This window comes from Vipera ursinii (assembly GCF_947247035.1).
Source record: "Vipera ursinii genome assembly, chromosome: 4".
Classification (NCBI taxonomy): domain Eukaryota; kingdom Metazoa; phylum Chordata; class Lepidosauria; order Squamata; family Viperidae; genus Vipera; species Vipera ursinii.
The window spans coordinates 54,462,299-54,474,604 of NC_139514.1; the positions used below are offsets into that span (position 1 = coordinate 54,462,299).

The 12,306-nt window shown below is 38.5% G+C and overlaps 1 protein-coding gene across 1 annotated transcript in view; it reads left to right on the forward strand.

Moving 5' to 3' along the window:
- PCP4 (Purkinje cell protein 4) overlaps positions 1-4,519 on the forward strand; it is a 65,855-nt gene extending 61,336 nt beyond the window's left edge. Inside the window, exon 3 of the mRNA XM_083361468.1 lies at positions 4,211-4,519. Within this exon, the coding sequence (XP_083217594.1) occupies positions 4,211-4,338 (128 nt within the window). The 3' untranslated portion in view covers positions 4,339-4,519. The remainder of the gene's footprint in view (positions 1-4,210) is intronic.
- Positions 4,520-12,306: the final 7,787 nt, after the last annotated feature.

Sequence of the window (12,306 nt, forward strand, 5' to 3'; positions counted from 1 at the left end):
TAGGGACCATTTTGTTCAACACTCCTGAGGAATCTTTTATTTTTAACACTGGGTAATGCCTTCAGTCTGTATGGAGTGTATCTAGAAAAAGAGATCTCATCACCTATGACCCATGTTTCTTGTAGCAACAAAATATTAAAAGAGTTAATATATTCTAAAAAGGAGATATACTATTAGGATGGAGCTCAGAAGGAAGCAGAAGTTGGGGAAGGAATCAGGATAGTTAGATTTTGGTTGGTTTATTTGGATTCTTTTCTTCTGGATGTTGGATTCTTTCTTACCTTTATTATTCTTGCTTTTAAAGTGCTATCCAGCCAGTGTTACTGATTTATTTATTTGATTTGTATAGCCACTCACCTTCCCTAAGCAATGCTGGGCAGCTCACAGCAATTACAACAGCATTACAACAGCATTTGATTTTTTCTACATTTAGGCAGGAAAAATCAAATGCACAGGTATATTATAGGTGGTACCTTGCTCAATAGTAGTAACTGTGAGAGGGATCTCGGAGTCCTAGTACACAATCACTTTAATATGAGCCAGCAGTGTGCTGCAGCTGCCAAAAAAGCCAACACAGTGCTAGGCTGCATTAACAGAGGGATAGAATCAAGATCAAGTGAAGTACTAATACCACATTACAATGCTTTGGTAAGGCCACACCTGGAATACTGCATCCAGTTTTGGTCACCACGATGTAAAAAAGATGTCGAGACTCTAGAAAGGGTACAGAGAAGAGCAACAAAGATGATTGGGGGACTGGAGGCTAAAACATATAGGGAACGGTTGCTGGAATTGGGTATGTGTAGTTTAACAAAGAGAAGAGTGAGGGGGTGACATGATAGCAGTGTTCCAATATCTCAGGGGCTGCCACAAAGAAGAGGGAGCCAAGCTATTCTCCAAAGCACCTGAAAGCAGGACAAGAAGCAATGGATGGAAACTAGTCAAGGAGAGAAGCAACCTAAAACTAAGGAGAAACTTCCTGACAGTTAGAACAATTAACCAGTGGAACAACCTGCCTCCAGAAGTGGTGAATGCTCCAACACTGGAAGTTTTTAAGAAGTGACTGGACAGCCATTTGCCTGAAATGGTATAGGGTTTCCTGCCTGAGCAGGGGGCTGGACTAGATGACCTCCAAGGTACCTTCCAACATTATTATTATTATTATTATTATTATTATTATTATTATTATTATTATTATTATTATTATTATTATTATTATTATTATTATTTTAAAAAACAGAAAACAAATCAAAACAAATATGCATCTTTTATGTTAAGTGATTTCTGCTAATTATGTACATACTTCCATGAGTTTTTAGTACAACAATGTGGAGGTGGTTTCCTATTAACTTTTGGGGAAGTATTTTTTCAATTACTCAATTTAATTTAGAGCCCTTGTATTTCTAGTGATGTCTCAGAAATGGTGGCATATCTATATGAGCGTGCATGAGAAAACCTAGAGTGAAACTGCAGTTCTGGGGGTGTTATATTTAACATTTTCTGCACATTTTCCTAATAGATAAACATGCCCCTTTCCAGATCCATTATCTGAGAAAGCCTATGTCCACACATTCCATATAGATGGTTTTCATTAGATGAAGTTATAAACAAAGAAAATAATTTGAACAAATTTCTCCAGTGCTCCAATCCTAATATAAGATTCTCACATGAAACTCAGTTTTGTCTCCAATTCCCACGGATGATTGAAGTTAGTCATTACTGACTTTGGAAAGCTCCAAAGAAAAGAGGACTTCTAGAAAAGGTGTTGGAGAAAGAGGAAGATGGAGCAACCACCTGAAGCATTCTTAGCAATATCAGCCTTCCACTAGGGCCAAACAAATGAAAAATGGAATATGAAATGACTGGCACAATCCATTCATTCACTCACAGTCCCAAAGGTGCTTTTTCATGAGGCAACTGGACTTCCTTTTTTCTCTTTGAAGACATTTCACTTCTCATCCAAGAAGCTCCTTCAGAGCTGAAGAAGCTTCTTGGATGAAAAGCGAAATGTCTTCAAAGAGGAAAAATGAAGTTCAGTTGCCTCTTGAAAAAGCACCTTTGGGACAACCATGACCTGGATGACTGAGAATCTCCATAGACATTCATTCACAGGACTTATTTCATATTAAAACTATATCCATATCATCTATTTTAAATACCTATTTTAACCATAGTAAACATATTTTTGAAAAATGTTCATATAAAAAACCCCTGCTGTTAAAAAGCAAACACCAGATAGCTAAATGTATACAATAAACAAAGCAATTATACTTTTCTAACATAGGCCCTCCTGGGTTTATTGTATACAACTATACAAAAAACAAAGCAATTATAATTTTCTAACACAGGTCCTCCTGGGTTATAAATAAAACAGTAGAGCTCGGTGACTCTACTGTGAAAAGTTGTGCCCGCATTTCTCTGTTTAGAGTAAGAGGTTGTATAATAGAGTGAATGAATTGGGTTTCCAGTCCATTTGTTCTAAATAAGTACTGTTATCATAGATATAAGATATTCAATACCACTATTGATATGGTCAGATAAGTGTTTGTTTAAAAATAATTGAGAATTAAAGAAGTTAAGAATACATTAGGAGCAAATTCTACTTGAAAAATCTTGTCAATTAATTTATTATTGGACCAGACAATGCAAGCCAGGAATCCATAACATACTTCCTTCAGGCACCAGTGTGCTTCCATTCAATTCCCCTGGTGACCAACAAGTTCAGCTTCCCTTACAGCTTGTTAAAATATTTTAATTAATTATTTACATTAATTAATTTTAATTAATTTAGGTAGGCTATTGACCTGCTGCAGAGCAATGCAATGCAATTGATTTGCAAGAATGCCTCTGGCATCCCAAGAAAGCTAGTTTGCCTTTTGGTAAATGGTGTCCAGTGACTGACCACGCTCATCATGGCAGCCCTGTAAGTCTGCCAGTTTTTTTTTCCAGGAATCTTGTCTGCAAAAAAAGTTAATAACAATTAAAATAATTAAATTATCCTTGAGTAAAATATAAAATGCCTATAGCTCCAATTAAAACCCAATTACAATAAGTTAAAATTAAAATTCTCAGTTCTGGCTGGAAAGCTCAAAGAGCCAGGTCTTCAGGTCCCGGTGGAACGAACAAAGATCAGGGGCAGTCCTGAGCTTTACGGGTAACTGGTTCCAAAGGGCAGGCGCACCCACAGAGAAGGCCTTCCCCCTGGGTGTTACCCGCCGGAAGTCTTTTGCCAGCGGCACCCTGAGAAGGCCCTCCCTGTGGGAGCGCACAGGACAAAGGGAACTTGATGCCGGCAGCAGGTGTTCCCTCAGATATCCCGGACCCACACCATTTAGGGCTTTATAGGTCATCACCAGCACCTTGAATCTCACCCGGAGGGCAACCGGAAGCCAATGCAGCTCGCGGAGCAGAGGTGTTACATGGAAGTGTCGGGAAGCCCCCATCACAACTCGTGCAGCTGCACTCTGCACCAGCTGAAGCCTCTGAGTGGTCCTCAAGGGCAACCCCATGTAGAGAGCGTTGCAATAGTCTAACCGGGAGGTCACAAGTGCATGAGTGACTGTGCGCAAGGCATCTCAGTCCAGATAGGGCCACAACTGGCGCACCAGGCGAACCTGGGCAAAGGCCCCCCTGGTCACAGTTCCTATATGATCTTCAAAACTAAGCCGCGAATCCAGGAGGACACCCAAGTTGCGAGCCCTATTGCTCAAGTTATTTATCAAAATAAAATTTTAGGAAGTTGAAAAAAAAATCCTAGTAGGTAGCTCGTTCCAAGCAGACAGCTATGTTGGTTGTTCCTGGACAGCTGGTGTCGGCTCTCAGCCTTCCTTAACCCTCCTCCGCCCCCCCTCTTTTTCCTGGCCTCAAACCTAAAGCAAAACCTGGAGGCTGATACTAAACAATGGTTTTAATCTATTACATTGGTAACAGCTTTAGTTAAAGATGTGGGATTTTAAAAATAGAGTCTACATTGGTGTCTCTCAATCTTGGCAAGGTTGAGAAATGCCAGCTAATTCTCAGCCACTCATCATGTCTCAGAACATTGTCAATCGAGTGGGAAGGCGAGATCTCTCGGATATACGGAAATATGAGAGAAAGAGATCACAAGGTTTCTTTGTCTGGCTTCCCTTCAGAGAATCCATGTTGGTAATTTTCTTCTTAAATGTGTATTAATTATTTGCTTTTGTGTTTATTCATTTTCTTGATACAGATACACAAAAGAAGGTTCCAGAGGATTTTGACATAGACATGGATGCACCAGAGACAGAGAAAGCTGCCATGGCAATACAATCTCAGTTCAGAAAATTCCAGAAGAAAAAGGGCGGCTCTCAGTCTTAGTCTCTACCTCATGTTTTTTGCCATCAAACGCTTCCTAGTCTATCCAGAAATGAAGAATTAAAACATTTAGATGCATGTACAGGAATAACCACTATTTAAAATCCCAACTGTCAGGTATCAAAAAAATTATGGATATGTTGTGGCTTAGTCTCTATATTGACATCCAGTATCAGTTCTTCTGTAATCCACATTTTATCTGATATTAAAATAAAATATTAGGATGAATTTACTTGGTCAGTCTTGATCTGCATTCTTATATTATTTCAATAAATTCAGTGGTTTAAATTAAAACAATGTAAATGCCCCCTTTTATCTTCACTGGGAGCTTGGAGATAGTCATCACATTACCTTATAGCAATAGCAATTAGACTTATCTACCTCTTCATAATGTTTTACAGCCCTCTCTAAGTGGTTTACAGAGTCAGCATGTTGCCCTCAACAATCTGGGTCCTCATTTTACCTACCTCTGAAGGATGGGAGGCTGAGTTAATCTTGAACCAATGAGATTCGAACTGCTGACAGTCGGCTGGCAGTTGGCAGAATTAGCCTGCAATACTGCATTCTAACCACTGCACCACCATGGCTCATATGTTTAGAACTTATTTATTTTCTAAGGAATGAGAGCATAGATTTTTCTTACCTCATTTGGTGAACTAAGATGTTATCCATACATGCCAATAACCAGTGTTTTCTCTGACTGGAAGGAGCCAAACATTTCAGCCATATTCCAGTCTAAATATTTGGCTGACCGATATCATAATAATAATAAATATGGGAGTTCTGAGTGGTGACATGGGTGCTTTAACCCCTACAGAGTTTGGAGCGTCAGTTCTGCCCTTGGCACCCCCAACTACTTAAACATGGCTTCACTCAAAATGCCTGCAATTTATGGACTATGTGGAGCTCCTAGCAAATTAGCAAAGTATTCATTTTAAGAGGAGGCTTGGATAATGCTCCAGAAACAGACTCACTTGAGCCTCCTCCAAAACACATCTGTTCAGATGTTAACTATGGTATATAAAGTGGAAGTCATAGAATTTTTATTACCTCGACTACATCAACCTTTTCAAGACAGCAGGCCTTGGAAGCAAGATGGAAATATCCATAGAAATAACTCAAGTTGATTCATGTTGAACGAGATTATTTAGCTTTTAATATTAAACAGCTGTTTCTCCATGTTTCAAATAGGAATCTTCCATTACCGGGAATAGACCAGTAAATGAGAAGATCTGTCTTGCTGTTCTTTCCAATCAGTATATCCAGCAGCTCACATACTCAAAGGAAAGATGCCTGCAATCAAATGTTATTCCTTTTTTAAAACAATGAAATATAAATATAAATAAAATATAAACAACTCATCGAAGTAAAAATGTGATATAGATTAACTCTCATGCAGACACATTCAATCACAGACATTAAAAATTAATTCGTTTCAGCAGTAGTTAAGATCGGGTTCTCCTCACAATAATTGTAGAAACATTTCAACCAGTAAGGCTTCCAGCACTCATAGCTAGGATATCCTATTAATATTACGGCAAAATCTGAATCCATTCAAATGCCTTATTCTCTCTCTGAATGCAAAGGTATAACACTAACACTGAGATTCTGAATTTATTTCAATTATAAAAAGGCAATAAATATGAGGAAAAAGTATCATTTATATATCATTGATGCTGATAGTAACAATGCTGCAAAGCAGTCAAATGCCATTTGGTGTTAAATGTGGGGCATATCAAATTAATCAAAAGCTTCCGTACAGGAGTTCCATTTACTAAATGCTTTCTGCATTTGCAAGCTGACTTTCAGATTAATTGGCAGACATCAAAGGTTATCCAGCCAATTCATGACATCAATACAATCATGTAAGCCAGATATTTAATAGTAATCTTTTCTGATGAGATCACAGGATAAAAGAAGGCAGGGAAGGTGGGGTTCTTTCCAGCATCTGCCAACTTCAAGAGTTGCCTCCTGTGACTGTTTTAGCACAATGTATTCCCTCCCTGCCACCTGTTTTATGTAGTTCTGCCAGATTGGAAATTGCAATATTTACTACTGCTCTAATTTTTATACAATTTGCACATGAGGGAAGAACAACAGCATGAGAACTACTGAAAAACATTTTGAATTCTTTCGATGAGATTTAGATCTCTTACCTTCTATTAAGCAATGGGTTAAATATTTTGGTCCCTCACCTACTTTATTCTCAGCATAGAGAAAAGGACACTTACAGTTCATGGGAAATTTTGATTATTTTTATTGTCCAACATATAGCATTTCTGGGCATAACATGTGGACATAATTTGTTTCAATCAAGCAAAAATGAATTGCATGTATGAGCCTTTTTCAATCTGGCATTTCTTGAAATATTAGAATATAACTCGCATGATACCCATCAGTCATATTGACTTAAAAGTGTGAGAATTGCAATTTAACAGCTTTAGAGGTTATTACACCAAATAGAAAATTTTTAGTAAGGCTAGAGGCTCTCCTCCAAAAATGCATCTTTATGGTTGTTTAGAGTGATTACAAAGACTCCATACAGTATTAGAAATATACAGATGCTTCCCAACTGCTTATAGCCAAATAGATTTCATTTTATGTGTGTCAGTTAACAAATGTAAACAGGTTTCCTCATGTCCCTCTCTGCTGTTTGGAGGCACAGGATTTCCTGTCCTGAGCAATCCCAGCAAAACTGTCCACATGTTTCCTTTTGTTTAGTTTACCTGCTGAGCTGCAACAAAACCAAAGTTAAAGCAGTGAGAGGTAATCCACTGCAGTGTAGCAACTCAACAGACAGTGACATCTGTGAAGAACCAGTTGTTCTGGAAGAGCATGATAGCTCAGCTGCTGGTCTCTGGATTAGAAGGAGCAATTTGTAAATACCATAAATACCCTGGACTTACCATTGACAGAGGTAGAAGAATAAAGAAAAAAAGTGCTGATCAAATCCAGGTATCATTTTTGTTGTTCATCCAACTATTTGTGCTGTGACAGATACAACTCGCCAGGACTGCCTGTCAATATCACTTCTTTGAGTTCTTATGAGCTCATCATGTTTGTGATATCTTTGGCTGGCTTCTTTTTCTATTCTATTTTTCTAAACATCAGTGTCTTGGTTTCACATCATGTGACCACTATATTTAAGCCTTAATTTCATCATTAGCACTTCCAGTGAGCTGACAGTTTTTACTTAATCTAATACTGAATTATTTGCTTCTCTTCCTGTCCAAGGTTTCTCTCAGCAATTTTTCCAGCACTGCTGTTCAAATGCATTGATTTTTTTTCTTTATTCGGTCTCTCTGATGGTACAGCTTTCACAGCCATATATTACAGTTTGTGGCTTTGACAGCACAGATTTATTTATTTTTTTTAGTAATGTAATGTCTTTACATTTTAACGTCTTATTTATGATCTTTCCCCCAAGAAGCAGATATCTAATTTTTCATTAAAACAATAATTATTTCTGTAGACTTTTGACCCCAGGAAGTAAAATATGTTACTGCATCCATCCTGGCTCCGGTACTCCCATTTTTCATCTTCAGTAAAAATTAGGCGGCCAAAGTAGTTTCATCACAACTTCTGAGATTGTTCATATTTCTTCCAGCAATTTTAATTCCAGTTTCTGTTTCTTCTAGCCCACAATTTTTCATAATATAATCTGCATGTGTTAAGTAGATAGGATGATAGTATACATTTTGGCGCACTCTTTTGAAGCAATTGGTTGCTCAATATCCATTTTGACTATTATTTTCTAGTCAGGGTAAAATATCTGCAGGTTAGGTGCTGAAAGAGAAATCTTCAAGTCCAGTTCCAAGTCGGAAATAAATAAAATGGAGGCAGTTTGGAAAGAAAGTTCTGTTTATTGAAGAACAGAATCAACAACAAGTGTTTCTGGGACAGCTGACCAAAATGGAGTTGTGATAGGTGGGATTTCATACCTTATTTGGGATTTTGTGTTTGGAATGTTCCAGGGGGTTGTACAATGAGGTGGGCTTTTGTGTCGTGTCTTTTGCTAGTCTGAAGAGGGTGTAGAATTAATTCTATTATGTCCTAAAGGTCATGCTCCTATCCTTGGAGTCTTTGTTTTTCTAATTCCATCAGCTCAAACTTTTTCTGGGGCTGGGGCTGAAGGCATTTTGCTTATGAATAGTTGGCCCCAAAACTGTGTTTCTAAAAGCTAGCCTGTTTGAGGAAAGGAGACTAAGGGCTGGTTTCTACCTAAGATTTTTCTCCATTATTCCTTTTTCTGCCTTTTTTTTTAATATCCCCCAAATTATTTTCTTCTTTAGGAGGGTGGATGGGTGCTGACTTCCAACATAGGTATGGATAGCCTCTAAAACACTTAGCCCTATTTTTTTTAAGGGTTGTCCACACTTTGTGGCAACCCCTGCTTCATAGGCTCTGTAGAACCAGTATTGAAACAAATGTCTTAAGAAGTCACTTGACATTTCCATTATTTGTCAGATATTTTCAATGAGATCCTCAGTGCTGCTGGTGAAATCAGATTGTATCTCCAGTACTTCTTGTTCCATATATTGCTAAAGTCCAGGCAGCAAAATCTTGAGCATTATCTTCCTAGCATGTGAGATGTGTAATTGTTTTCTACTCTGAATACTCTTAGCTCTGCCCTTTTTTGGTATTGGAATAAAGACTTATCTTTTCCAGTCCTCTGGCCAGTTCTGTGTTTTCCATACCCACATCAAAACTGCAAGAAGCACTTTAATGCTATGATCTTACAAGCAGATCTATTGGAAATCAATGGTCATAAACCGTTGACGTTTTTGTGTTTTTTTTCTAACGTTTGGTTTTAGTTTAGTGGTCGTACCAGTGATTTGGAGGTCTTTTTTGTGGAGTCTTTTCATGTATTCTTTACATTTTCTTTCTCCATTTGTCTTTTATTATGCCCATCTTTGTATGAAAGTTATTCTTAATTTTCTTAATTTCAAAATTATTCAGCTACTTGGGTCAAATGACGTGTTAATCAGCATATTTTAAGTAAATGAATGTAGTAATCTAGTTTTGAAGAAAAGAAAAAAGAAAAAAATCATTCCGCTGTGTTTGAAATGGTTGTGCATATGTTTAAATTTGCCTCCTGCATTTATAATGTTGTCCCATAGACTCAGGCCCAGGCTGCTTCTCCACCAGAGACTTAGGGCACAGAAAGCCATATGAACAGTCATTTCTCTTTCTGGATTGGTAGAAAAGTTTGCCAGCCTAAAGTGTACTGTCCAAAAGGCTGAGTGCTGCAGCTGTATTCCGGCATAGGTTAAGAAAAACAATTTATTGATTCCCTAACTTCATTTCCCCTTCCAATGAGTATCCTCTGTTGGTGTAAATTACAATTAACAATTACTTTACTAAACATCAGAGGGCATCTGGTGACATCTTTTCTAACTGACAAATTTTGGCTTCCATCCACTAAGCAAAAATGTTTTACATCCACTCTTAAATATGCTATTCCCAATTCACAGCACTAGTTTATACTCAGAGTTCTGCATGGGAAGGGATTTTTATCAATGGGGCTCTGCAATGACAGAGGATAGGTGCAACATACATATAATTCCATTTTCAGTTTCCTGACTTCTGATGTTAACAAATTTAAGACCTGAGGAATCGTTCTGGTATGATCCTGAAGTCTGAATCTGAGTGGATCAATGAACTAATATAGGACAAACTTGATCTTTGCTATGCTGGACTGCCCTGCCCTGCCCTGCTCATCAAAATGAATGGAAGATGACTGGATACTGGAGGACTATATGGTTGCTTGATTTATTTGCTGAGTGATATCTACACTAAGTGCTGTCTAAAATTTGCAAAATATAGTTCACATTATTCAGAAGAGACTCCCATTGTGTGCAGGAATAGGCAGGTTGGGGTGGCCTTAAACTCAAGAGACACATTTTAGCATTGTACTAGCACACTTTGAAGGGACACAGTGGCTCAGTGGGTTAGGATGCTGAGCTTGTCGATCAGAAGATCGGCAGTTTGGCGGGTCAAATCCTGAGTGCCACATAACAGAGTGAGCGCCTGTTACTCGTCCCAGCTTCTGCCAACCTAGCAGTTTGAAAGCACGTAAAAATGCAAGTAGAAAAATAGGGACCACTATGGTGGGAAGGTAACAGCGTTCCGTGCGCCTTTGGCGTCTAGTCATACCAGCCACATGACCATGGAGATGTCCTCAGACAAGCGCTGGCTCTTCGGCTTTGAAATGGAGATGAACACCGGCCCCTAGAGTTGGAAATGACTAGCACGCATGTGCGGGGGAACCTTTACCTTTACCTTTACCACACTTTGATCTTCCCTTATATGAGAAGTGCATCTCTGAAAACTGATAAGATCCCAATTCACATCTTAGATTTTGGTAAATTACATTCACAAAGCAGAAATAATCTCATTCTGTATCATTTTTGAGCAGAATTACATCAGAAGACATCTGGGCTTTGCATATTAACCCTAACTGCAAAATCATTTGGAATTAAAATTGTACATGTTTGGCTAAACCTGAACTGAGACATGACTAATATAATCCTAAAATGTTTATCTAATTGAACTTTAAATGAATTCAATGGTCCCCATCTTTTACCACTAATAATTCCAAACCAAACAGCTGCTACAGCTGAACTTCTCATTTTATTTTAAGCCAAAGGGTTGTTTTTTTCCTCCTATGTTTTAACTCTCATCCCATGGGTCTTTTATGATGTGTGGACCATTAACTTGGCTCTTCACAACTACTGAGTTCTACAACAATAAAAGATCCTTCTGGGGTCCTTTTGGGAGAATATCATAATTATCTCTATGTTCAGTGGAACTGATGAGCAAATGCTGAATCTCTTTTATTTTTACTCAAACTATTTTCCCTCACCATCCTCTCCCCAGTTCATAATTCCTAGGAATATATCCACTGACAAGTTTACACTGCTGTGTTTAGACAGTCAAGATATTTTGGATCAAATTCAAAGCTGTAACCAAACTGATGTACTTCCTCCTGAAGCAGATTATACAGTAGCTACTTGGAAATCTTTCAGTAAACAGGCCTGATGAAAAACCTGATGTGCAAGCAACCTATATATCTTTTCTAATTCCAATCTATCCAGTTACTCAAATTGTTCAGATTACTCCTATACACCAGCTGGCTTGACTCCAGCAGGCAAATGTACTGTAGCTGCCAGGAACGAGACTGTCAAAATCTAGGGGAAAGGAAGGGAAAGAAAGCATCTGCAGCTGCCTAGATGCACTTTCCACACAGCACCAAAATAATAATAATAAGTTGGAAGGGACCTTGGAGGTCATCTAGTCCAACCCCCTGCTCAGGCAGGAAAACCTATACCATTTCAGGCAAATGGCTGTCCAGTCTCTTCTTAAAAACTTCCAGTGTTGGAGGCAGGTTGTTCCACTGATTAATTTTTGTAACTGTCAGGAAGTTTCTCCTTAGTTCTAGGTTGCTTCTCTCCTTGAGTAGTTTCCATCCATTGCTTCTTGTCCTGCTTTCAGGTGCTTTGGAGAATAGCTTGACTTCTTCTTCTTTGTGGCAGCCCCTGAGATATTGGAACACTGCTATCATGTCACTCCTCACCCTTCTCTTCGTTAAACTACACATACCCAATTCCAGCAACCGTTCCCTATATGTTCTAGCCTCCAGTCCCCCAATCATCTTTGCTGCTCTTCTCTGTACCCTTTCTAGAGTCTCGACATCTTTTTTACATCGTGGTGACCAAAACTGGATGCAGTATTCTAGGTGTGGCCTTACCAAGGCATTGTAAAGTGGTATTAGTACTTTGATAGTATAAGGGGAAGTGCTGGTTGTACTTTAATTTTGTAGCGAGAGGGGTGCTAAGGCAACAGACAACATTTCCCATAATGTGGTCTGTAGGCTAACATGAAGTAGGCTACTCTTATTAGTAGCAGAAGATGAAAGGAACTGATCCCTAACTGTCAGTTCAATCTGGTTTGTTTTCCTGCCCTTCATCG